At 34.1% G+C, this 25,829-nt stretch overlaps 2 protein-coding genes across 6 annotated transcripts in view; one reads left to right on the forward strand and one right to left on the reverse strand.

Moving 5' to 3' along the window:
- Sugb (Sugar baby transporter) overlaps positions 1–9,729 on the forward strand; it is a 146,736-nt gene extending 137,007 nt beyond the window's left edge. The window contains exon 9 of one of the 2 annotated variants that reach the window (XR_016293115.1): positions 9,384–9,453. Coding sequence is in view for 1 of the 2 variants with exons in the window: in XM_089593802.1 (XP_089449928.1) it covers positions 9,384–9,439 (56 nt within the window). In the remaining variant the exon portion in view is untranslated. Of the gene's footprint in view, positions 1–9,383 lie in introns of both variants that reach the window. The other variant, XM_089593802.1, reaches the window with a different exon arrangement.
- Positions 9,730–16,296: 6,567 nt separating this feature from the next.
- The window catches only part of LOC106646941 (uncharacterized), a 289,103-nt gene continuing 279,570 nt past the window's right edge, over positions 16,297–25,829 (reverse strand). For all 4 annotated transcript variants that reach the window (XM_014363171.2, XM_014363172.2, XM_014363168.2 and 1 more), the window contains one exon: positions 16,297–18,544. In XM_014363171.2, coding sequence (XP_014218657.2) covers positions 18,240–18,544 — 305 coding nt within the window. In that variant the 3' untranslated portion in view covers positions 16,297–18,239. The remainder of the gene's footprint in view (positions 18,545–25,829) is intronic.

The raw sequence follows: 25,829 nt of genomic DNA on the forward strand, positions 1-25,829 counted from the left end.
GTGACCCAGGGCGCTTACTGGTCGCTTCAGTAAACGGTATATATTATTAATTAATAGCAGAACGGTCATCAGGTGATAGGCGTTTGTGTTAATAATTAATATTTTATTATTTAATAGAGGCCAGTAAGCGCCCTGGGTCATTGGGTGACAGGCGCTTGTGTTATTAATCAATAACATATATCGTTTAATAAAGCGACCAGTGAGCGCCCCAAAGCTTCGGCACCACGGTCGCTTTTCGTGGGCGGCCTCGTTTCGGCCTGGCTGGTCCGGCAGCCTCGCTTACATGAGGTGGGCTCGTGATAGGCGGGTCGCGCTTCGCCTGTTCGCCGCTTTGCAACGGTGGTTGAGGAGCGCTAACCACTTCTTCTTTGGACCCCGAGTCGTTAGAAGGAGGGTCTCCCACCGTCGCTGAGGTTCTGCTCACGTAGGGCTTCAACTGCCTCACGTGAATAGGGCCTGATTGCGTGCCTTCTTCGGATTCCAACTCGTAGGTGTTGGAACCCAATGCTCTCCGGACGGTAAAATGGCCGACGTACCTTGGGGCCAATTTCGCTGCCATGCCTTGCGTTGCCGAGAACAAGACGTGGTTTTCCCGCCATACCTGGTCGCCGGGAGCGTAGACCACGTCGCGATGCTTGGCATTGTAGTGCCGGGTGGTATTGGCCTGTGCCTTATTGCTTCGTTGGGTTGCTTCCTCGTGCAACATAGGCAAACGCTTCATGTGCTGCTTCCAGCTCTCTAGCGCCTCATCCTCTAGGCGTTGCCTGGCCGTTGAATCCACCTGTCGGTGCATCGTACCTGGGGCCTACGGTTCCCTACCGCTGTTAAGCAACGCGAGGGAGAAACCTATGAAAGCGTGCCTCTCTGTGTTGTTGGCGAACACATGTTCAGGCAGCTTCTCATCCAATGACTTATGATTGGCTTTGACAAAAGCTCGAATCACGATCTTGATGGTGCGGTTCAGGCGTTCAACCGGGTTTGCCTGCGGGTGATACGGTGTCGTAAGCATGTGCCGTATGCCCAGGCTCTCCAAAAAATCCATCGACATCTTTGTGTCCGGAACTCGGTGCCGTTATCCGTCAACAGCGCTTCGGGGGTACCATGTCGACAGATGACGCGCTCTCAGTGCGCTCACAACAGACTTCCCATTGGCTCGCCGTAGCCGTACAATTTCGGCCCACCTCGTAAATAGATCCTCGATCACGAGAATGTATTCGTGGCCGTGTGTTGTCTTCGGTAGGGGGCCCATCATGTCAGCGGCCGCTACTTGCCATGGAGCGGTGATGATCCTACGCCCCATAAGTCCTGGGGGTAGCCTCTGGTCTACCTTGGTTTGTTGGCAAACCAAGTAGCTCCGCACGTAACGGGCAACATCCTGGTAGTATCCCGGCCAGTAGTACAACCGGGAGACACGCGCGAATGTCTTCTCGCGGCCAAGATGGCTGGCAGATGGTGTGTCATGACACTCCCAAAGCACATGGTCGTGCTGGCTTTTAGGTACCACCAGCTTCCAGGCTTCGGTGTCACCGAGAGTTTCGTCAACCGTGGAATAGGGGCGATATGCGCACAGGTATCCCCCGACGATTTTCTATTGCGGTTGACCCCGTGGGTTGTCCTGTACTTTCTGTACCATCTCCTGGTATCAGGGATCTCCAGCCGGGGGTTCCCACATGAGCGCTGCCACAGCGCCACTCTCGTCATCCTCATACAGTCGTGACAGGGCATCAGGTACGCAGTTTTGCGTCCCTTTCCAGTGTTTAACCTCGAAACCATGGCTTTGAAGTTCCATGGCTCATCTTGACAGTCGTCGAGTCGGGTTGTTAATATTAACTAACCACCGGAGACTGCTGTGATCGGTCACAGCCTTAAAGCGTGTCCCTTCAATATATGGGCGGAACTTTCGCGTAGCCCGTAAGACCGCAAGGCATTCTCGCTCTGTCTTACTGTAATTGCGTTCAGCCGGTGTCATCGAACGGCTCGCAAACTCCAGCACTCTTTCCTGTCCGTTGACTATCTGCGATAGTACGGCGCCTAATCCGGAGTCACTGGCACACGCACGCGTTTCAGCACATGCTCTAGCCACTTGAGGTGCTCCTCGAATGTCTCTGTGACAATTATAATGTCATCAAGGTAGTCGTAGGCGTAGGGCTCGAGCTCCGGCCCAATGACGCTGTCGATTAGCCGCTGAAACGTTACCGGTGCATTACTCAGGCCAAACGGCAGCCGTTGGAACTGAAAGAGTCCCATACCTGGCACGGTGAATGCTGTTACCGGCTTAGCTTTCTCGGTTAGTGGTATCTGGTGGTACACGCTGCTGAGATCAAGGGTCGAGATGAAACGTGCTTTTCTCAGCTTGCGAAGGATGGTATCCATATGTGGCAATGGGTACGCGTCGGGGGTTGTCACAGCGTTTACCTTCTGGTAATCGTCGCAAAAACGATACTTCCCATCCTTCTTGCGTATCATGACCATGGGACTTGCCCAGCCACTATTAGATGGCTCAATCACGCCACTTTCGAGCATCTCACTCACGTGGGCACGTATTACCTCCTGAATCTTATCCAATACCGGGTAGCACTTCTGCTTGATGGGTCGCGAGGTCGTGACCTCGATCTCGTGCTTGACCCATGTAGTGCATCCCAAGGGAGCTTCACGCTCCTTGTGGCGATCCAGGAGGGTCTCTAGTTGCCTGGACGTGATTTCGTCCAGCCTGACGGCAGCGAGTCAGACCTCACCGATCGCCGTCACGCCCGCTACCTCTAGAGGGACCTTAATACTTTGTCCTTTCAGCACCAGGACTCTATCAACAGGGTCATGGACGGTCCCGAAAGCGTTGATGAAGTTAGCACTGACGTAGCAGTCAGCGTCCAACTTGGGCAATACTATGACGTCGTAATAATATTTCGTCTCGAAATATTTTTTTTTTCTCGCTCGCACTCGTACACAAAAAATTTTGAGTGCTTGAAGTCAGCAGCGACTCATAATTGTCACGTAAACAAAGCCGCTGCTTTGTTTACACGCGCGACCTATACGAGTCTGCCAGTGTCTTTCGTGTGCGTTATACGCGTTCTACGCATTATACACGCGATCTGTTTTGTTTTTGCTGTAGCTACTGCTACAGTACCTACTTTACTATTGCTATAGATATAACAATAGTATTTGTCGTCTACCTTGTAGACGACGTCGCGCGATACCTAACCATGGGTTATTCGTCGAGCGCCAATGTTGCGGGGTGCTGCCAATGCGGAATAACGAGGCGGAGTCTCTCCACTTTGACCAGGCCTGTGTTGCCCGGGTACCCTCGGTGACACTTCCTGTAAAGTATATACGCGGGTCTCGTTCCACGAGATACCGCCGGGGTCAAGTATCGCGGCGACCTTGAATGTCGTCGTCGCTTCTCGCGACTACATCGTGGTACAAAGGGGGAAATCGGGCACACAACAAAAAAGAGTAAGCACTGACGAGTATTATATTGAAGCCAAAATATATATTCAAAACAGTTTAAAAAAACAATACAAAATATATGATACTCGCAGGGGTATGCGTGTGTGTGTGTATAGTATGTTCACTCGTTGAGTGCGAATACTCGACGAGCTTGCGGCGCAAACTCGCGAACCGGGCAGAAACGTGGGCTATTCGAGGGCCACTGCCCTTTACAATAAACTGCCAAATTGGCAGGTACTTACAGCGTCTCGGGGGTCGCTCCTCGACGATGCCTTGAATAGGCTGAGACTACAGACGCTGCCGAAGCGAGTACACAGAGGCCAGTAGACGTCCCTACTGGCTGGGTTGGTAGGTCAAGGTCGTCGGGGCTGGCTTTGGCTTGACCTTGTCAGCTGGGTCAGGAGCCGGGTCACGGCCTCAAACACTGTACCACGACGTGGCACTGTATCCCTGCCAAAGGTCACCGATATCCGTGGTATCAGCGACAATCGCACTACGCTTCTCGCGTATCAAAAAAACTAAAGCTCCACAATTTTACTTCTCACGTAAAATCCGAAAAAGAAGACAGCAAAAATCGCTTCACGCGCGTTCGCTGGCCCAAGCTAATCTAGCGCTCTCTCGGCCTCTTCTTCAGTTCCCCTCCTTTCCCACCTAGTCCCTTTTACTCTTTTCCCCCCTTTCCCTGCTTCCCTACCTGCTCTAGCCCGCCGGTAATGGCCTGATGGTCTCTCACCGTTACAGTGTATAGTACTGCTAAGCTCGCAACCGGCGCTGCTTGGTAGATTGCCTGTACAGTTCGTCTAAGGCTAACCACCGGTCTGTACACACGCTAGCTTACTTTTGCTGCACCAATAAAGTATCTTTCTATCTCAGCTTTATTTTTTTTCCTTGTATCCGCGCTACCCAATACCCCCTCAGTTTTGAAGCTGAAGACTTTTACTATCGAATGCACCTTTTTTACCAAAACCTACTATTGTATTGTATTAAAATTCTAACGTATACCCCTTGTAAGGTTTTTATAGACTCCATGTCCCTAATCTTTACCTCCGTTGTTTTTATCCCTGTAATTACTATCCTTCTCGGTCATCCATCCATCCTACTAGGTACTATTTAGAGGGCGTAACAATTGTCTCAAGTACACCCAATCTATTATCAAGTTTAATGGAAAGATATTTTCCAATAAACCATCTAACTCGCTGTACCGTGCCTTTTTTAAGACCGATAGTAACTTTACCCAATAAGCTGGCCACGTGTTGACTTTTCTTTCGAAAAGGAAGCCCCTGGAGGTCCAGACATCCCAAAAAAATCAACTAGGGGTAAACTGCCTAGTGTACGACCACCTACTAATGAATGACCACTTCATAGAAACATTTTTATAATTATTACAAAAATTGCTATGTATTCGTAGAAAAAAAAATAATTTTAATTCTTTTATTGCCTCATTTTCAAATAATGTAAACAGAAAATACTTTTGTTTAAATTTGAAAAAAAGTGTTTGAATATCAAGGTATCTATAAATCTACAAAACTATCAAATTTAAGCTTAAATGATCAAAGAGTCATTTATAAAAACTATGTACTTTTTTAATATTTAACTATAATTCTCAACTGTTGCGGCTATTTTTCTCTGCTCTGTAGAAAGATAATTAAAACATAAAAATATGATTGCTAATTGTAAAAAAGTCATCTAAAAAAATTTTTAAAATTCAATAGTGGCGGTCATTTATTGGCTGCGAAATTAAATACGTTTCTTCTGTTAATGACCGAGCAGTCAAATAATCGTTAGGTAAAAATTTTCACAAGAACTGCACTTTCCAAAACTTAAAGCCACAAAAAAAAATAGTAAAAAAAACACCTGTATTTGCTATTACTTCAAAAAAGTATAAAAAAAATAGCAATAAATGAAAATCAAAAAAGATGAAGCCTTACAGCTTCAAAAAGAGTTAAAAAAATTTGAGCAAGAAGTTAGAAAGAAAATAAAAAAAGAAGAACAAGAAAATAGAAAAAGAGCTTTGAGTTTTAAAAAAAATTGTAACTAAAAAAAAATTAGAAAAAAAAGCACAGCTTGCTTCACTAGTTACGCAAAAGGCAGAATCATTCGGTTTCAAGGATGTTTCTTTTAGTGATCTTGCTTCTAACCAAATTGAAACAGGGCTTGCTTTAAATAGTATTGAAAGTTAAAAGACTGACTGAAAAAATATTTAAATATGTATTTATCGTAATAACAATGATACATGGATATTTTATATTACTGCAACAAATTATTCAGTATTTTTTGGTAAATAAAAACTGCGAAACTCAACATACATTTTGTTTAAATTATTTTTTCAAGAAAAATAAAATACATTTCATGCATTGGTCATTCATTGGACTATCCCTGGTCATTCTTAGGGTGTCAGCGGTCATTCACTGATTATAACCAGACTGTAACATAAAACCAATATTTAAAATAAATTAAATGGACTAAAACTATTTTAAGCATCTTTTTTATGAAACTCATACGTTTATAAATACGCATAAATATACTAACCATTATTTACATACTTAATATTTTATTTCTGATCCTCTACACTTACACATACAACATTTTGGTCATTCACTGCGCAGTTTATCCCTATTTGTTTCCAAATTCGGATAAGTGATATTTCGGCATTCTGGGTATTCATCCCATTGAAAAAGCTCGAGAAAAAATCTCAATATTTTTTGACGGGATTCAAACCCATGACTCCTTGAGTATCTCCGGCTATAGACCAGCACGCTGATCACTAAGCCATCGAAGCTCTTACCAAAATCTACTATTTTCTAGTTGTTTCAAGCTAATAAAAAATGCAGCCAACCTTTTTTTAAAACTTAATATTTTAAAATTATATAATAAATAGAAAACGTTATTTCTTGACATCGGAAACGTGGAGTATTATAACACAAGTGTTTTCATTGCATTCATACCAAAATTTGATTTTTTGAAATCTTAAATAATTAATACAATCACGGTGCTACACTGTGTCACCGTACTTAGCTTGCCCCACCTTCCTCTATGTATGTTTAAATGTGTGCATATACACTGCAGCAGTGTGTAGCTGCTTCATACGTTCATAAAGTGTTTATGCATCCGTGCGACAGTTATTATCACCTCGTCTAACATTAATTTTCCAATAACTGTTGCCATTAGACATCAATAACAACTACCTTATAATTTAGCTTATTCAATAGTTCCTAGAAGTGAAAATGAGTTAGGATAAGTTGATCAAGAAAATGTATTGTCATTGCTAAACAAAATTTTACCAAAAATAAATGATAAACTTATTGTGAACGCATTATAAAAACGTATACATTCTCAGAAAGAGTTTTAAAGTCGGAAGTATATGGTGCTTGAAATAACGTACAATGGTCCAAAATTGGGTAGGGTTCGTAACATATTTCATTGTGCAGGTGATATATTTTTTCAGATTCAATAATTACATGTAATTTCTACCGATACATATTTTTATGCTTATCGTGTCAAGTTCTTTAGGGAAAAGCCATACTTGATAATTTACTATGATCGCGTCGCTCGCACCTCTCGTTGCGCATACGTTACGAATTGTAAAATATTAAAAATTTTATGTAAAATCTTACGAATTGTAATAAATTTTAAAAATAATTTTAATAAAAAAACAAAATGTACAAAAAGTATAATATATTAATTTGAAATAACTGTACTGCGAGAATAATAATAATAAAATTAAAAAAAAAAAATTACAAATCTTAGTGTATTATTAAATTAAATTCATAGCAAAAAGTACTGAGCACTGACTGCTTTAAGTTTTTCTAAATTAAATTATTTACACATCCATGCCCCCTTACAAACTAAAAAAAAGATATATTGAAATGTACACAAATACATTAAAGCAAATATTCACTACAGATTAACATTCACAACAGTGGCCTAATTCACAAAATTCGTGCTGCGCTGCTTTTCTTTACTTTTCTTTATATGTATACCGGTAATTGTACAAAATGTTCATCTACTTATTGTGAGTACCATTCATGTATAAATTTAATATTGACACGACCCAAGCAGAAATTGTAAGTAGGTGGTCAGCTTAGGCTGCCTCCCTAGCTTTTTGAGCTCCTACGTTGCCAGCGTCAGGGGGCGTTTGGTAGGCCCTACGTAGGCTGCCTTAATTGACGTAACCTAATTACCATTCAATTTATACATATAGATATGTACATATGAGAATACACATTGAACTGTAACTAAACTAAGATCATGCTTAATTTTGAATGAACTGTGTTTCATTTTTTCCTAGAAATTTTCAATCATAGTATTGTTGATCAGGTGTAGTTACATATATATAATTTAAAGATAAATCAATTTTTATATAAATGAAAATGTAAATTTAACCTTAAAAATATCACTGACTGTTGACAATATGTACTTATAATTTGCGATTTAACTCTAAAATACTTGAAAATAATAATCATGTAATAAATACAAATTCAATGCCTCTACTGCAGTTCACTTTCTTTTTATACAAAAACAAATTGACTCAGTTGAATGACATAAACTTTACTTGATAATAGACAGAATTACAGTGTACATGCTGCTGTACATAAACATTTCATAATCTAAGGATGGTTTTTAAATAGTTATTATCACACTTTCTAAAGTAATAACAACCGTTTGTTAGTTAAAACCATTACTTCGAGAAACTTTGACTTTTACTTCGTTTCGCTGACAACAAATTAAATGTCGATTGATTTCGTCAGTCTAATGTTTATTAGGATACTTACTAATTTTTTAAATAGGACTCAATAAAGAACTTGTGACTTGTATACCTGTATAATTTTACGCTACATCTTACACTGACTTACTAGCTGACTCAACTGTATGTATATATACAGCGTAAGTTAATATCAAAATAGGTTATGTAGGCTGCTTAATGAGTACCTCACGCACGCTCCCTAACGAGCCTACATGCACCCTCAGTAGGCTGCTTAAGTAGAGCTTCACAAACTAGAGAAGCAACCGACTTCCACTTTTGCTCGGAGAGTACCGCGATGCTGTATAGCACAGAAAAATTTCATGAATTAAGCATCAAGACTATCAGCTGTAGTGTATACATACACATTTGAGTGTACATATTTAGGTATTTATTAACTGCGATTATATAGGTATTTATAGCGTCAGAAATTTATCATTTAGAGCAGAGAGTACACATTTAAGTCTTTAACGCATTGAATTTTGTCCGTTGTCGTCTTGCATGTACATGAGTCAACTAGTAAGTCAGATACGTTAAAGGTGTCGACTCTCTGCTCTAAAATCATAAATTACTGATGCTCGGCTCATGTCTTATTATGACGTTACGGCACAGACACTGGCGACGCTATAGCTACTGTCACAGACGTGGCTTAGTTGAGTCAAGCCAGCGCCGGTGTATTAGCACACCATCGTACAACTAACGACATAATAGTGCATCTAAGATTGCAATTTGTACATCCGCTCTCGGCGGTAGTCGTGACGGAGCGGTCAGCGTAAAGTTTCGCGAATTATAGTTGATCAGATTCGAGCCAAAAAGGCGGAGCTACTCACTACAACATTTCGGATACTTTAATCTATTTATTTAATAAATCGAAATTACCTGCTCTCCATCTACACGAGAATCCCCAAAGTTTGTTCCGTAACAGTATATAGCAGCTTACGCTTAGCTTGTGGTAGCTATAGCACAGGCTCATCGCATTGACTCTCTTATGCGATAATTCCATTTTTTTTCTTGACGTGTAGGCTAGCTAAAATTTGGCTTAACGTTCTGAATCACAATTTACTTGATTAGTATATATTAGCTTAATAAATATGAATATAAAAAAATCTTTGTAGGTGATGATCGTACATATAATTTAGTTTATAGAAAGTTTTTTTTTTTTTGTACGTAGAATGTTTAACAGTTTTTTCTATTTCAGACACAGTGAAGAGGCAATATATGGAAACTGAAGGAGACATTAGTCAACGAATTTAGTAAATCAGTTAACGGATTCAGATCTGAGTTTGAAGGTCTGCTGATACAGTGAAATATGCACCAAAGCGGCAAAATAAATCAAAGAAGCTGAATTGTCAAGAGTAAAAAAAGTTCCGATTCGGAAATTGTCATGCCAATTTCAAATGCGAACCAGTTTTTGAAGCTAAATGTAATTTTTCAGTAATTTTTTATGAAGATGATAGTTTCGTTGTATTTTCTACTATCATAGTTCAAGATGTTCAATAAATTTTTATCTAATACTTTTATGCCTTCTTTGTCTTAATACAGTCAATAACAGCGTGTTTAGCTACGACATTGTTATCAGTTTCAAAGTCACCATCAAAATTAACAGTATCAAATCTGACAATTGTATTTTAATTTGAATACCATTACTTTTCTCCTTATAACTTTTAAGCGCGTCAAAAAAAAACACGCAGTGTCGAGTTTAATATTACTTTTTACCAAAAAGCAAAGTCCCAATTCTATTTGCTGAGCTTGACTTAATTAACTAAGATGCTAATACCAACTACCATGCCTCATTTTTGCCTCTCTAAAAATATTGACTTTTAATTGATATAGTTTAGCTGTATCATAAAAAAAAGTAGAGGCAACAATGTAACTTTTTTTTGTAATAATTCATGATGAATATTACTGAACGAAAAAAAAACATCTCAAGATCTTATATTACGTTTAGGTTTTTACTGTGAAATTCGTTGTTCGAAGCTTTTGCAAGTTGTAATGAATAAAGTTAATATAAAACGTCATCGTTTTTCAATAAAAATTTTTGAATTTTTATTAATGGTATTACTTACAACTTTTTGGTATTAAACAATTTTTTCGGATTTCTCATTTATTTGTTCTTGGAAGAGTTAGTTCATCACCACTACCAAAATTCTTCAGTAGTTTAAAATCTTCATCACTCATTTTATAATTACTATCTTTTCCATTTTTTCCGCAGCAGTAGCATTAAGAAAATTTGAGCTGATTGTCATTAAAATTACTAAATATGAGTTGCTGAAATATTAGACTACAGTTTTTCTTCGTATGAAAAGTGGCAGTAAACTTATTAAATTTTATTAGGATATAGTGTAACAATTTTAAATAAGTAACTACTACATAATAATTTAACGAATTAAAAATAAACTGTCGAGCTTTTCTTTTTATCGTTGCCTTTTTCTGGAGGATTTTTATGGAAGTTAAGTGAGAAAAAAAGCTTAGAACTAACAAGTAATCAACAACGCGATCAATCATACAGAGAGTCATCTAGTGTTATCCAATTGCAAAATTTTTTACACATAGTTTAAAAAATATATAGCACAACAAATTTGTAAGCTATCTTTATATTATACTAATCGTTTAGAACTGCTGCACAAATATTATAAAATTGATTGAAACGAAAGCTGCACTTTACTAAAATATTAGTGTGACTTTTTTTGGCACTTACAGTGAATGTATTATAATATATATACATGGCAATAAAATAACATTAGAAATTTTTTCTTCAACAAAGTGTAAAAAGTGTTTTTTAATCCAATCATCATACCCACGTTATCACAGCTTAAGTTCTTACTATTTTTAAGAAAAGCTACATTCTTAACGGAAAAACTTTCAAAAACTCGAAAAAAGTTTAACCAATACTAAAAGATGAGATACAAATTTACTGTCCTCAAGATACATAATTTACTACGAATGAAATTTTTTTGTCAGTTATTTCTGTTGATTTGTCAATCAAACTAAAAGATCATCGGTTTTCTTAAGTATCGAGCACTTTTTGTCATTCGGAAACACTCAAAACATTGATATGTAAACTGTTGAATGTGTTTTTTTTCATTCTTATTTTTCAACGATCTCTTGCTATTTATATAACTATTGCATAATGAGATAGTTATCAAGCTAAAGGGGCACGTTGTATTCTGCTAAAAATAAAAAAGCTTTAAACTCAAACTACTTGCCTTAAAATTCATTTTTTTTCTTGACTTACAATCGAAATGTTTTTGTGTATACTTAGTAACCGTAATATTATCTTTATGAGTTTAAGTTTCAGAGTGCCTAATCAAATCTTGTTTATTTAGGCATGTCATATTATCATCGTATCAAAACGATGAATAAGCTTTTCAAGATTCAATTCATCCGTGGAGTTGATTCAAGCTTTTCAAGATTCAACTTAAGAAAATTTTTTGCTAATAATTATGGTCAATCATGATGGAGTAGCGCCCCAAACGTTATCAGCAGTCTCAACACTGGTGAAATTGCGCCCTGATCACTAGAAAACTATGGTGGAATTGCGTTCTAGGGTATCGTAAAACTGTGTCCTGGACGTTAGAAATATATGGTCGAATTATTTACTTATATCTTTAAACTAGCAGGTTACTAAAACGATATTTACTTTCATTCAAAACGTTAATATTTTCTTGAATTTGCATCATGGATAGTTGGTTCAAACTTCATACCTTATTATAGATATTTATTTACATTACAGTTAACGTACGATATAAATTATGGGTGGTATATACTCACAAGACTTAACTTGTGCGTGTGAAAACGACTTTGATGTACTAAAACTTAGAATTACAAGTCAGTGTAGTCCAGTGCTTAGAAGCAAACACCTATTATATAAATCTTTTCGCGTGTTATAGAATATACCTGCATATAATGGAAAATTTGGTGACTATATTATGAAACAGTACATTTAATTTGACGCACTTGCGTCTCCTTCGATATGGGAAAGGTTCTACAGTACAATTTGTAGAACAACCATCAACTGTGAATCATGTCATTCGCGTTTCAACAGCTTTTTTCATTTGTTTGTATTCATTAAAGTATTTGAAGTAGTACAAATGGATACATATATATAAATGCACATTTTCAATACAAAAATTATAGAAAGAGGAGAGTTTTTGAGGGATACAATGAACCGTTATCAAGAAGGTTCGATATCTTGATTGCAGTATATTCAGGTGCTTTCGAAAACATTTTTACTCGTATAATTTATCGCTATAAATTACAATGTATTACAGTGTCATTTAGAAAACAATTTTACTCAACAAAAAAAACAATGATTGTTTTGTTGGAGGATATTTGGATGTAAAAATAAAATTTCATTTTTACAAGTATGACTAATTGTGATATAATGACCAGGACGCAATTTCACCATACTCTTTTAATGACTGGGACGCAAGTCCAATATATGTCATTAGGGTTTGAAATGCAACTCCACCCATTTTCTTTTTTTAAGATGCAACTCGACTACTCCGCGTGGATAACAGAAACTTTGAAATGTATCTAGCTACACACAACCAGTACTTTGCTAAAACTCAACTTAAGTGTAACTTGGGTGACATCACACAGAAAGTATTTAGCTTGCATATCAATGATAGCTTGGAGGCACTTAACACTTGGCAGGTACTTAACGGTCACTTGGCAGGTACTTGACAGGCACTAGGCTGACACTTGGTGGGTACTTGCCAGAACTTGTCGGATACTTGACGGGCACTTTCCCGCTAAGCACCCGATAAATGCTTATTAAGTACCCGTCAAGTACCCGCCAAGTGCACGCTAGTGATATTGAGCACCTTTTGAGGTCCTGCCAAGTACCCAGCAAATACCCGCTATGTATCCGCTAAGTATTCGTCGAGTGCCTGTTAAATACTCAACAAGTGCCCGACAAATATCCACTAGTACCCGCCATGTACCAGTCAAGTACCCGCAAAGTTCTTATCAATTGCCTGTCAAATGATTACTAACAACCCGCTCAGTGCCAAATAAATAGACCTAGTAAGAACTTGCAATGTGATGGTTCAGTAATATGTTTTTGCTGTTTGATTGTGGCCTAAATTACGTTTAAGTTAAGTTTCGTCAAAGTACTAACTATATACAGCTTAATGCTTTTTAAATTTTTTATCATCCATGACCAAAACGACCAGTAAACGTTTTTCTTAAGTTTTGTTAAATCGTCTTTTAAATTATCGCTCATAGAAATCATGAGTTGATATAAAAACTAAGCCTAAAAAGTTAACGACTTTGTAGCATGTTGACTAGTGGTTGTAGTTAATTATTTAACACCACGTGAATATTAAAATGTTGGCTGATCGATAACGTGTTTCATTTAGTAATGTAAGCAAGGTCTTTTACTGACAATGGTACCTTATGCTGTGATAGTTGTACGTATTTGTGATTACACACTTTGCAATATCATTAGGACGATACCTCTTAATCACCAGAAACCTACTGATGGGCTATTTAGCGACAAAAAACTCGTTGTTATACTGTAGTTTAACTAAAAAAAAACATGCACATTCTGCTACAGTCCGTGCTTCTGAAAAACCGTTTTCAACACGCCAAAATTCAACAATCTTGTAACTGTTATTATTTAAAAACAAATCGTTGAAAAAATTTTTTTGACGACGGATGTAGATAAAATATTTTTATGAAATTTTTATGATATTGCAACGATATTGCAATTGTAATTCTACAGAGGTAACACTTTTACCTGTTTGCAGGCCGGTACAATATAGGAAGAAAAAAATGTTTGATACAAAATTAGGTTTTCCTAAGTTTAACATGAAGCACACTAAATTTTTTCGCCAACTTCGTGCTACCGGTAGGAGCATCAGAAGACATGCTCACAGAGAATAGGCTTCGCAATGTACTACTCCTTGCACTTTGCAGTATGGTAAATCTGTTTATTAAAAAATTGATAGCAAAATTTTGTCTAATTAAATTCAACAGATTGTAAATTATTTACTGGAAATGTTTATCTTTTAGGATTTCAGAAACGAGTAAAGCCATTTTAACAGTGCATAAGCATTTGTCTTATGGAGTACTTGTATTTTATGTACTCTAAACTTATAACCAATAATTTCTTTATACTTAATACTATAAGTGAATAGTCAAATAGTTAAATAATGTAAGGAATAAATATCTACTATCTGAACATAGTTGAAATAATTTTTAAAAAACTGTTATTTATTAAAATTTTTACTAAGTACTTACGACTAATCATTTTTTTAGTATTTAAGAAATTCAGTACACACAACACATCACATAATCTGAAATCCTGTTAAGAATCCTATTTTAAAAAAAACGATGGGTCACCTGATAAAACCTGTTTATTCGTCGTGTGATTGGCTGAGACTGATCAAGCGTGGGTAGACTTGAAAATGAGATTTTGAAAAATCAGTGACAAGTCATTTAAATTTGTAACTTGATAAATATTACAATATTACGTATTATGACAAAGATGTTATTATTGTACTTGTCTTTAAAAATACAGAAAATGAATGTTTGATTAAATTTTGGAGGTTGGCGCGTGGAGCACGCAGGGAGTGCAGTCCCCTAGTTTATGGAAAAAAGAGATGACACGATTAGTAAAAATGTGTTTTTTTCTTATTGACCCTTATTATTCTATATTTTTTTAACGATGATTCAAACAAACTTCTTAGGTCCACACAAAAATTAAAAAAATTTTGACATCAAACTTCATATATTAGGACAAACAACTTCCATTGTTATTTTAGTGACCGCTTTATGCAAACAGCGCACTTATTACAGTTTTTTTTTAGTTCCATCAACTTTTTTTTTTGAAGACAATTAATTATTAAGTTAAGAAAATTATCTGTGCTCATAAATTAATCTGTATATTTTTAACAAAATTTCTGTTTTTATGAGTTCTGTAAATAAGTAAAATTCAATAATTGTTACTTTTAATTGTATTTGTGTACCATTCTTTGTATAGAATAGAGTTAACATAAATAATAAAGTAAACTGATATTTGGCGTAAGACTGCTGTCATGTTAAAAGAAAAAAAGGAAATAAAAAACTTGACATGGTATAGTTTAAAATGTAATAACTTGCACATTAAAATTTTACACACAGAAATAACTAACATATTTGTTATAGAGTTCTCTATCAATTTAAGCAACTGTAGCATTCTAGAGATACACATTACAAAAGTACTAAATAAATACAATTTCTTTTAGTGCACAATTTTACATTATTAGCAAGCATCAAACTAAATCACGATTCACAATTATTTTAAAGCTGCACTTTAAAGACATTGTGTTCACAATCAGTGATGTGAATAAAAGATTGTCAAAGCCTTGCTTTTAATGTTTAATCGAGTATTAGTTTTACAGAATGTGTGAATAAAAAGATTCTCGCTTTAAGCTTTATAGATCTAAAAGCTGAGTTATACAGTCAAACAAGTTGAATAATAAATACCAAATAGAACTACAAATCGTGATAGTAAGATTTATTATGTCAATGCTACAAGGACATTGCTGATTAGTTAATTATGATATGTAAACTCATACTTGTGATAAATAAACACCTATATATATATATGTTTATATATACAAAAAGAATTTAATCAGGAAGCAATAATAGAATTTATTGATTCTTTAACCATATCTGTAGCCATAACAAAGAACATCTTCGTGTATCAATTTGTATGGTTGCTTTTTTATGCAATGTACAATCTAAAAAAAATGCGCTTCTATATATTTTGTTTGTCAGTTATCATCTAATAATAATTGTTAGTATCTAAAAATCCACAGCATTAGCTTTCTGGTAGAAGAAAATTTTTGAAAAAATTAAATTAACATGAGTTCAATGATTGAAATACATGCGTAAACGAAAATTTATCGATGTACAGAACTGCTTAAAAGTTTGAAAACGCATGTTTATTCATGAGTATCTAATCAATCAAATATGAAATATTGTCGCTTATCTGCTACCTCTGTTGGTTTGACTTAAATTTACTTTGTTAGCTGCTTTATTCATCGACCGTCGAAACAATCATTAACAAAATAACGAATATAAATCAACAATCACAACAGCTAATCAGCCCAAGTTGAACTATGTAGATGAAAGGTCAATCATTAAATATAAAACTATTATTACAGTAAAGTGGACAAAATATTTTTTATTTTTCTGATGGTTTAAGTTGCTTTGCAGCATTAATCTAAAGTAACACATTTATATGAGTCTGAAATATGACTACTACGGTGAAATGAGGTTGAAGACAGACTTTGATTGTAGGAGGCGCTGATATTCCTGAGTGAATATTGAGCTAATGCACAATTTTTTGTTTATGTACTCGTACATATATGGATACACATGTATGTATACTTATATTTGCAAACAAACTACATTCATTCAGGAACAGTGGCGCTTATTGCGATTCGTATTTGTTTCTACAATCACCTTATTAAGCGCACTAATCTTTATATTGCACACTTTAGATACCATTAAAGGATACCCGTATCGTCGTCCTCTATTATGTAGGAAGTAACTGTACGTGCACGCAATTATAACAGGTTATGCATTTAAAAAAGGCTACATTCAGATATTCTAAGCAATTTTTTTCTAGCGTCAAAAAAAAAACATTCGGTAAATCTGATAGGTTTCTGAAACTTTCATTAAGTTTTTTATGCAAGTTTTGATGTAATACTTAATGAAATACATCAAACAGTGATAAAAGATTTTAACTTAAGCCTAGAAACAATGTGACAGCGAAAAAGGTCCTAATGGTAAGCAACACTTTTTTTCCAATTTCATTGTGGTAATTAGTTTCACCGTTTACACTATTTGTTTTTAGTGTCTGGATCTAAATTTAAATACTTGCAAGTTTCTTTTACTGAATTCTCTCATTCAAGTTTTACACAAATCGTAAGTCTGTTACATTGATTTTACAAAAAAACACTATTGATAATGACTGTTTACATAATTTTAATTACAGTGAACAGAAGTATTGAACTCCAAAATTTCAGTTACAAGACTTCAGAAAATTGTAGCATTATTTTAACTAAAAAATTTTCATCAGAACTTTCTTTCCGTTTTTCACAAGAATGTAAAAAAGATGTTATAAAAATGTGTACATGGGAAACCGTGAATTACATTGATGTAACCAGTAATGCAAGCAATGGTTATCTTTACTGATGGTTTACTATTGATTGATCAAATAAAAGATTCTTGAGAAAGTCTTCCAGATATTGCACAAGAAAGTTAGTGAAAAGAGTCATCTTAGAAGTTTTGATCAAGGACGGAATAAAAGTATATGAGGAAACGCACAGTAGATAAAACAGATAATGAAGCTTTTTCGCTACGTTATTCTTCACGTATAAAACATCGTATTATCTTTATTTGACAGGTACTCTAAAGTGGTAAACTACACTTCAGACTAACCAGTGTTCCACTAAATGTCACGCTCGGCGTACATGACAACAGTATACATTGGTTGCTAGGCGTATTCACATTTTGAAGCGCAACAATTTTTATTTTTAAGTTTAATCATGTTAACTAACAAATGTAAAATTTAATCGATGTAGTAAAATGCACCTAGTGGTCTCACTAATGATTGCCAACTAAAAGTACTGAAGCAACGGTTTTTGGTTGACGATTAAACTGTTGTGCGTTTCTAAATAGCAAAAGATAACATTACGGTGTTCCTCAAAGAAGATCTCTCAGGTCCTGCAGTTTTTCGAGCATTAACTTTGTTAGCACTACAAAGTCTAAGTACGACGTTTTAACATTTTTTCCTCTCTTTCATTCCATCTTCTTCACTTTTAACTCACACTCTTACATGTTTCTCCTAATTTTTTTAGCGTTGTTTTGCTTAATTAAGCAAGACTATTTTGTTAATCGATAAATTAAACGTTTGAAAACTTAACAATAACGGTTAAGCCCATGTGAATCTTGAGAAAAGCGTTAACTAACTGAAACTACAAGTAAACTATTCACACTTAGTCTTCCATATTGTTCCACCTCAAGAAATTATTTCCTTTCACCGTCTTCTTTATTCTTAAGTACGATTGGCATCTCCATCATCAGTCGCTGAAATTGTAGGTGCTAATAAAATTTTTGTTGGACTAGAACATTTAACTAATGTTACCGATGATACTGTTCTTAAAGCAGTTGGCTCGGTAGTTAAGTTAGACCTAGCCAGAAACTTGAGCGTCAACAGAATGTCCTCATCCTTCTTCATGATTTTGCTTTCAAATTCGTCGTTGTAGAGAAGCGTAGCCTGCATGGCATTATACATGGCAGTCCTAGCATTGCGCGAAGCCTTTGTCAGTTTGTAAATACTATCAGCCAATGCCAGTATTTCTATAAGAGTGAAATATGATAGTATTAATATTGGATATAATTTTAATAGATCGTTATAAATATAATACATCGAATATACCAATATATTTTTAATAGCATTCAATAGAAAAGTAACAAGATAAAAGTATTATAATTTTAAGGTCAAAGATCGCAGGAGTGAAAGATTGTAAATGTGTTTGTCTCTGTTATTTATCATAAATAAGGGTGTTTTTGTGAATATAAAGTTTGTACATAAGTAAAGGATGAGAAAAGTTATAGGTATAGTAAGAAAAGAAGATGAGTTACCGCTAGTAGACATAAGCGGTATCTGCATGAACGATAGAGTTAGTGTCTACAGACATCACAGCAAAGTTAGTATCTTGTTCGATTTTCCAAATGTTGACGTTAATTCGCTTAGAAAATATATTAAAGGCAGATTATCTAGATTAAAACTTCTGTATTGACTTACATCAGTCTATAAAAAAAAAAAAAAAATCAACTGTATCAGTAATGATAATAGTAATAAATACAAAAAGCAGTCTATTTATCTTAATAAGTATAAATAGAGTTACGATAAATGTAATAAAAATTATAAAAAGTAAGAGCTGATCATAAAAAACGAATAACAGGTTAAAATGTCAAAGTAACCAAAAATAAATTAACTTATTAAAACAGTACTGGCAGGGAGCTATAAGTAAATGGGTTGATAATAAAAAGAAAAGATATTTTAATTAAGGGCCATCATTGTGGTTTTTATTTAGTCAACAGGTCATCCAAACGAATTGAAGCAGAAAAATAAGTTTTAAGCCTGTCGAGAGATGAATACGACATAGTCACTGGCGATATCCTCCTCCACTGCATACAAACATATACTATAGCACTGTGTTTATTGTTGCTGAGTTACATGACTACATAGCGTGCAATTGATTGTGAGGTTCACTGTATATAAAAAAATTCCAAATTTTTTTTAATTAAAACCTAATATCTCTAGAACAGAAATAGGTAGACCAGAAATTGTTTTAGCGTAAAAGCTAGTTAATGTGGAATACAGAAAAATTATTCAGAAAAGTTAGGCACTGAACTAACCTTAAAAAACTGTTTGAAACCTGATAATTAACCAAACTAAATAAAACCGTTTAAAGAAAATACGGGAGATGTGAAAAAAAGACTACAAAAATGTAAAATTATCACTAATGACTTATGTAAGATCAACTTATCATTTAGTCATTAATTCAACAACTATAAAAATTAAACACAACCTTAAATTGAGTAGGTCGTAGATAAAATAATCTTTTTTCCTATTTAAATTTTGTTGGAAAAAAGTGATGAGTAATTTTTTCTAATTGTCAGGGATATGCAAAAGTGTTGTGGGTGTATAAAGTAACTCAAAAATTAAATTTGTAGTAAAATTTTTTCAGTTTGGTTCTTATAAAAATTATTTAACAATAAAAAAAAAATTGTTGAATGTTTAAAAAAAAATTATGAAGTTCACTCGTTGACGTTATCTTCATCATAAGCTTAAATGGGGACTGACAATTTTACATAAATACTCACTACATTGGATGTAGCGAAAATAACGTTTGGGAAAAATTGATAAGTCATAAGTCAACGATTTTTTGCTTCATTTTTCTTAATACATCTTCTTTTTCGCATTTTTTGTTACATGCCTTTTTGTAGTTCTTTACTTAATTATTTAAAAGTTAATGCCCAGTGGGGGTTAGTGGATGCTTTTATTTATTGGGAAATAACGTTTTAAGTTCAATAAATATGGTTTTTGTCAGCATCAAATATTTCAAGAACAATTTTTCTGAGAAATCTGAAGTTTTCAACAGTTTTTACTTAAATTTTTATGTTACATTTACAATTATAAAATGCTTTTGAAGCAAATGTTGCTTGAATAGTTACTATCCAACAAAAAAAATTAAACTTAAAGTTCGTAATTTTCACATACGGATTTGCTAACTCGATTCGACTACAATGGCTGCTTACAACAATAAATAAAATAACTATTCTTTACTTATCCTGTTAGATTTTTTGGAAATCATTGATTTGGACCGATTTCATAACAATTTCTGTAACATTGATAGTTTTTGATAGACGTATAAAATTTTAACATGAAGAGCTGTTTTTTAAGGAATAAAAAAAGTTTTCACCCTATCGTCTACGGAAAAAATTTTTTTGGAAAAATTCTTTGATTTTTTTTTATGGATAAAGTTGGTTAAAACTTGGCAAAAATCTTGGCAAATGCTAACACTAATATTGAAAATATAAGAACAGTCTCTTTGCAGCTGCCAATTAATAATAGACTACAGAGTTGCATCTGAATGTGCAGCGTGCGCTACGTACATGCTGGCGCGGAAGTAAACGATTGCTTCCAATCAGCCGTGCTTAATGCTAGAAAAAAAATTGAATTGTAACTTCACTTCTCATAGCGCTACGGAACAGAGCACACAGTTTCTCAAGTTTTCTCGCGACTCATAGTAAGCTCGATGCGTACGCTTACGCCCAAGTTTTTTTCGAAGCTATGAGGGTCTCTCGTACGAACCCTTAGCTCTAGTTTTAATCATTGCAGCAACGTGGTTACAAAAGTCTAATCCTTTGAGTAATAAATTCGATCGTTACGTGCGTGAATTTCCTTGTTTGGATATTTTGTTATTCTTACTTTTAAGCTTGTTTGTATTCCACATTTTTTTTCATGAAAGTAAATAGTGAAAAATTTTACGAAAGGCTGTGCTGTTAATTCAGTCGAAAACTTAGACTGCGTGAAAATATATTTATATATTAATATATAATAAATGCACGATGAAAAAACCAATCTGACGAGTTTTTGTAAGCCCAGATAGATTTAGTAATTTTTGAGGAAATTGCAAAAAAAATCAGAGTTATATCTTTAAAATCCAAGCTAATTTGTAGTGAAATTATGGTAGTCAAATAAATCTTGTACAGTAGACCAACCCTCATTGGCTGACATTAGCTTAGGCAAATACATAAAAATTTTGCTTATGCTGATTCAGGACTCATATAAAGTTACCAGTATCGTGTTAGTGACGGAGAAAAAAACCATGGAAAAACATTTATTCTGTAGTGCCTACCGATCCTGTAATGACCAAACTTAAAGTCATTAGGGAAACATTCTATAAGCCCTACTCACTTGAAATTGAAGTGAGAGCAAACTTACTATAGTTGGAGAGTCATCATTTGTGATGCCATCTTGAGTTAAATACAATCAGCATCACCGCTGTCAAGTTTTGTGTGGGCAATCCTTATACACTGGAAAATACAGAGAGTAATAAACATAGATTACTCCACCAATAGTAGTAAAATTATGCCCCAACATTTCAGTTTATCCGCTCTCTTTGTTAAGGCAACTCCTTCAAACGCTAGGGCATCAAACATTAAAGTAAAACTGTTTAAGGTATGCTATATTTGCTGTCAAATTCTGACAAAATATTTCATATGACTCTGAAGTTTGCAACGTTACATGCAACGAAAGTAAAAAAAAAATTTTTTCGTTTTTTTTTTATTGAAACGCTTTAAATGCTTCAACAAGAAATAAGAAGGGCTCCCAGCAATTTTAAGATCATAAAAATAAACCCTTCTCGAGATATAAGAGTTTAAAGATTGTTTCAAGTGTATAGACGTAAAAAATGCGTTTGGGCCTTTAAAAATATTAAAGTGAAATTCATATAGTGTATATAAATCACGGTAAGTCTTTGTCTACGCAATAACTCATAAAACTATAAAAAAAGAGTTCCTCTTTATGATACCGTCACGACTTAGCAATGACCCATATACCCAATCAACCAACAAAGTATAAAATGAACTGTATACGCATGTACAAATGCCTTAAAAAATGGAAAATCATCCATACAGAAAATAAATTCTGAGTACTAGTTCAATAAAATAACTAATAATGTATATTTTCCACCCTCAAAAACTAAATATATTTAATAATTCATTGTAAAAGCATCCGTAATACACCAAAAATTGTTGATGTTCTAATTAAAAAGGCTCTACGACACCAGGTATGGCAGGAAAAACAAAAGAATGAATAAAAACTGACAACAGTTAATGCACTTTTCGTCTTCGGAAACTTCTTGTTTATAAAGTTAATCATTGAGAAAAGATCGAAAAATACCTCAGTTCAAAGGTCTCTGATATCACAAGCTGCACACCACAATAAATGCTTGAGCTTATAAAAATATATTCAGCTACATGAAAAATAATAAGTTCCAATAATTTTTTTCTTCCGGAATTATTAATTTCGAGTGTTATATCGTAAAAATCACCAAAAATTACGGAAATTTAGGGAAAATTCATTATCACAGGCTGTACGCCACTAATAATGCATAGAAATTAATGAAGATTACTCAGTACTTATAAGTGCTATAAGTTCCAATAACTTTCGGCTTTCGGAATTCTTAATTTCAAAGATTATATCGCAAAAATGACCGAAAAATACGAAAATTTAGGGAAAATTCATTATCATAGGCCATACGCCTTTGATGAAACATGAAAATTTATTGATTTTACTCGTAACACATAAGGGTAATAAGTTCTCATCATTTTCGTCTTCCAGAATTCCTAATTACAAGTGTGAAATCGCAAAAATGACCGAAACATACGGAAATTTAGAGAAAGTTTAGTATCACAGGCTGAACGCCACTGAAAATACATAAAAATTCATTGATATTACTTGATACATATAGAAGTAAGATGTTCTAATAAATTTCGTCTCCCAGAATTCTTAATTACAAGTGTTGAATAGCAAAAAAAGACCACAAAATATGGAAATTTAGGTAAAATTAAATATCACAGCCTGTACGCCACTAAAATACATACATATTCATTGATATTACTTGTTACATAAAAAAGTAATAAGTTCTGATAATCTTCAGATTCCGGAATTCTCAGTTACAAATAATAACTCGCAAAAAGTGACCGAAAAATACAAAAATTTAGGGAAAAATCATTATCGCAGACTGTACGCCGTTAATAATGCATAGTAATCGATGAATATTACTTAGTCCTACTAAAAGTTATAAGTTTCAGCAATTTTCATCTTCAGAAATTGTTAGTTTTAAAGATTATATCGCAAAATAGACTGAAAAATACGATAATTTACGGAAAATTCATTATCACAGGCTGTATGCCACTTATAATGCATTAAAATTAACAAATGGTACTTAGCCATTATAAGAATTATAAGTTCCAATAATTTTTATCTTCCGACATTATAAATTACAAGTGTTAAATCGCAAAAATAACTGAAAAAAACGGAAATTTAGGGAAAATTTATTGTCAGAGGCTGAACGACAATAAAAATACATAAAAATTTATTGATATTACTTGTTTCATATTGAAGTTATAAGTTCTAATAAATTTCGTATTTTGAAATTCCTAACTACAAATGCTAAATTGCAAAAATGACCGATAAAAACGGAAAATTAGGAGAAATTTATTGACACAGGCTGTTCGCTACTTAAAATACATGCAAAATTATTCATATTACTTGTTACATGTACAAAAAGTTATAATATTCTTTGTATTCCGGAATTATTAAGTTTAAGTGTTGTATCACAAAAATTGTCAAAGAATTCGGAAATTTAGGGAAATTTACAATCACAGGCTGTACGCCACTAATATTACATAAAAGTTTATTGATATTACTTTATACATATAAAAGTAATAAGGTCTTTTAATTTTCGTCTCCCGAAATTTTTAATCACAAGTGTTAAATCGCAAAAATTACCAAAAATATGAAAATTAAGAAAAAATTGATTTCCGCCCTCAGGTGGTTTTGCGAGGCTGGTACTTCCTCGGGCGAAAAAGCAGTTTTTCAGAACTCGTTCGAAAAGTCTCCTTTACGAACCTCGTTACTTCCCTTGCCTTCGGCTCGGGCCGCAAACCGAGACTTTTCAAACTCGTAGGAAAACTACCATTATCACACGCTATACGCCACTAATAATGCGTAAAAATTGATAAATATTACTAAGTACTTATAAGGGTTGATAGTTTAAATAACTTTTGTGTTCCAAAATTATAAATTGTAAGTATTGTATGTAAAAAATGACTTAATAATACGGAAATTTAGGGAAAATTGATTATCTCATGCCGTACGCCACAAATAATACATGGAAATTTATTTATATTACTGGTTACATATAATAGTAATGTGTCCTTAAGATTTTTTTTTTCTGGAATACTAAATTACGAGTGTTAAATTGCAAAAATGGCTGAAAAATACGGAAATGTAGGGAAAATTTATAATCACAGGCAATATGCCACTGAAAATGCATAAAAATTGATGAATATTACGAAGCTTTTACAAGATTTATGAGTTTTAATTGTTTTTGTTTTCTAAAATTATAAATATCATACATAAATTTGCAAGAATTACCAAAAACTACGGGAATTTAGAGAAAATTATATATTACAGGCTGTATGCCGACGATGATGCACAAGAATTTGTCTATATTACTTAGTCCTCATAAGTGTCCTAAGTTTCTATCAACTTTTGTCTTCTAGATTTATGAATTTTGAGTATAATATCGCAAAAATGACCAAAGAGTACGAAAGTTAAAATAAAATCTATTATCAGAGGCTGTACGCCACTAATGATGCACGAAAAATAATAAATCTTACTTGTTGCGTATAAAGTTAATGAGTTTAAATATTTTTTGTCTCTCGGAATTATTAAGTTTAAGTGTTATGTCGCAAAAACAACCAAAAAGAACAAACATTTAGGGCTAGTTTATCGTCACAGACTGTACTTCACTAAGAATGCATAAAAACATAATAATATTACTTGTTACATGCAGAAATAATAAGTTTTAATACATTATGTGTTTTGGATCTATTAAGTTCAAGTGTTATGTCCCAAAAACTTCTAAAAATATGTAAATTTGGTGAAAATTCGTTATCACAGGCTGTACGCCACTAAGAAAACATGGAAATTCATTGATATTACGTGTTACATATACAAGTAAAAAGTTTTAATAATTTTCCGAAATACTGAATTGCAAGTGCTGAATCGCAAAAATGACCAAAAATACAAAATCTTAGGGAAAATTAAGTATTACAGGTTGTACGCCACCAAAAAAACATGGAATTTCATTGATATTGATAATATAACCAATGAGTTTTCATGATTTTCGTCTCGTAGAATTCATAAATACAAGAGTTAAATCGCAAAAATGACCAAATAATAGAGAAATTTAGGAAAAATTCATCATTACAGGATGTACGCCACTGTAAAAACATAAAAATTTATTGATATTTCTAGTTACATATAAAAGTAATATAT

This window comes from Copidosoma floridanum, unplaced genomic scaffold (assembly GCF_036245765.1).
Source record: "Copidosoma floridanum isolate Cflo_tuat_1 unplaced genomic scaffold, Cflo_Japanese_pri ptg000020l, whole genome shotgun sequence".
NCBI lineage: Eukaryota > Metazoa > Arthropoda > Insecta > Hymenoptera > Encyrtidae > Copidosoma > Copidosoma floridanum.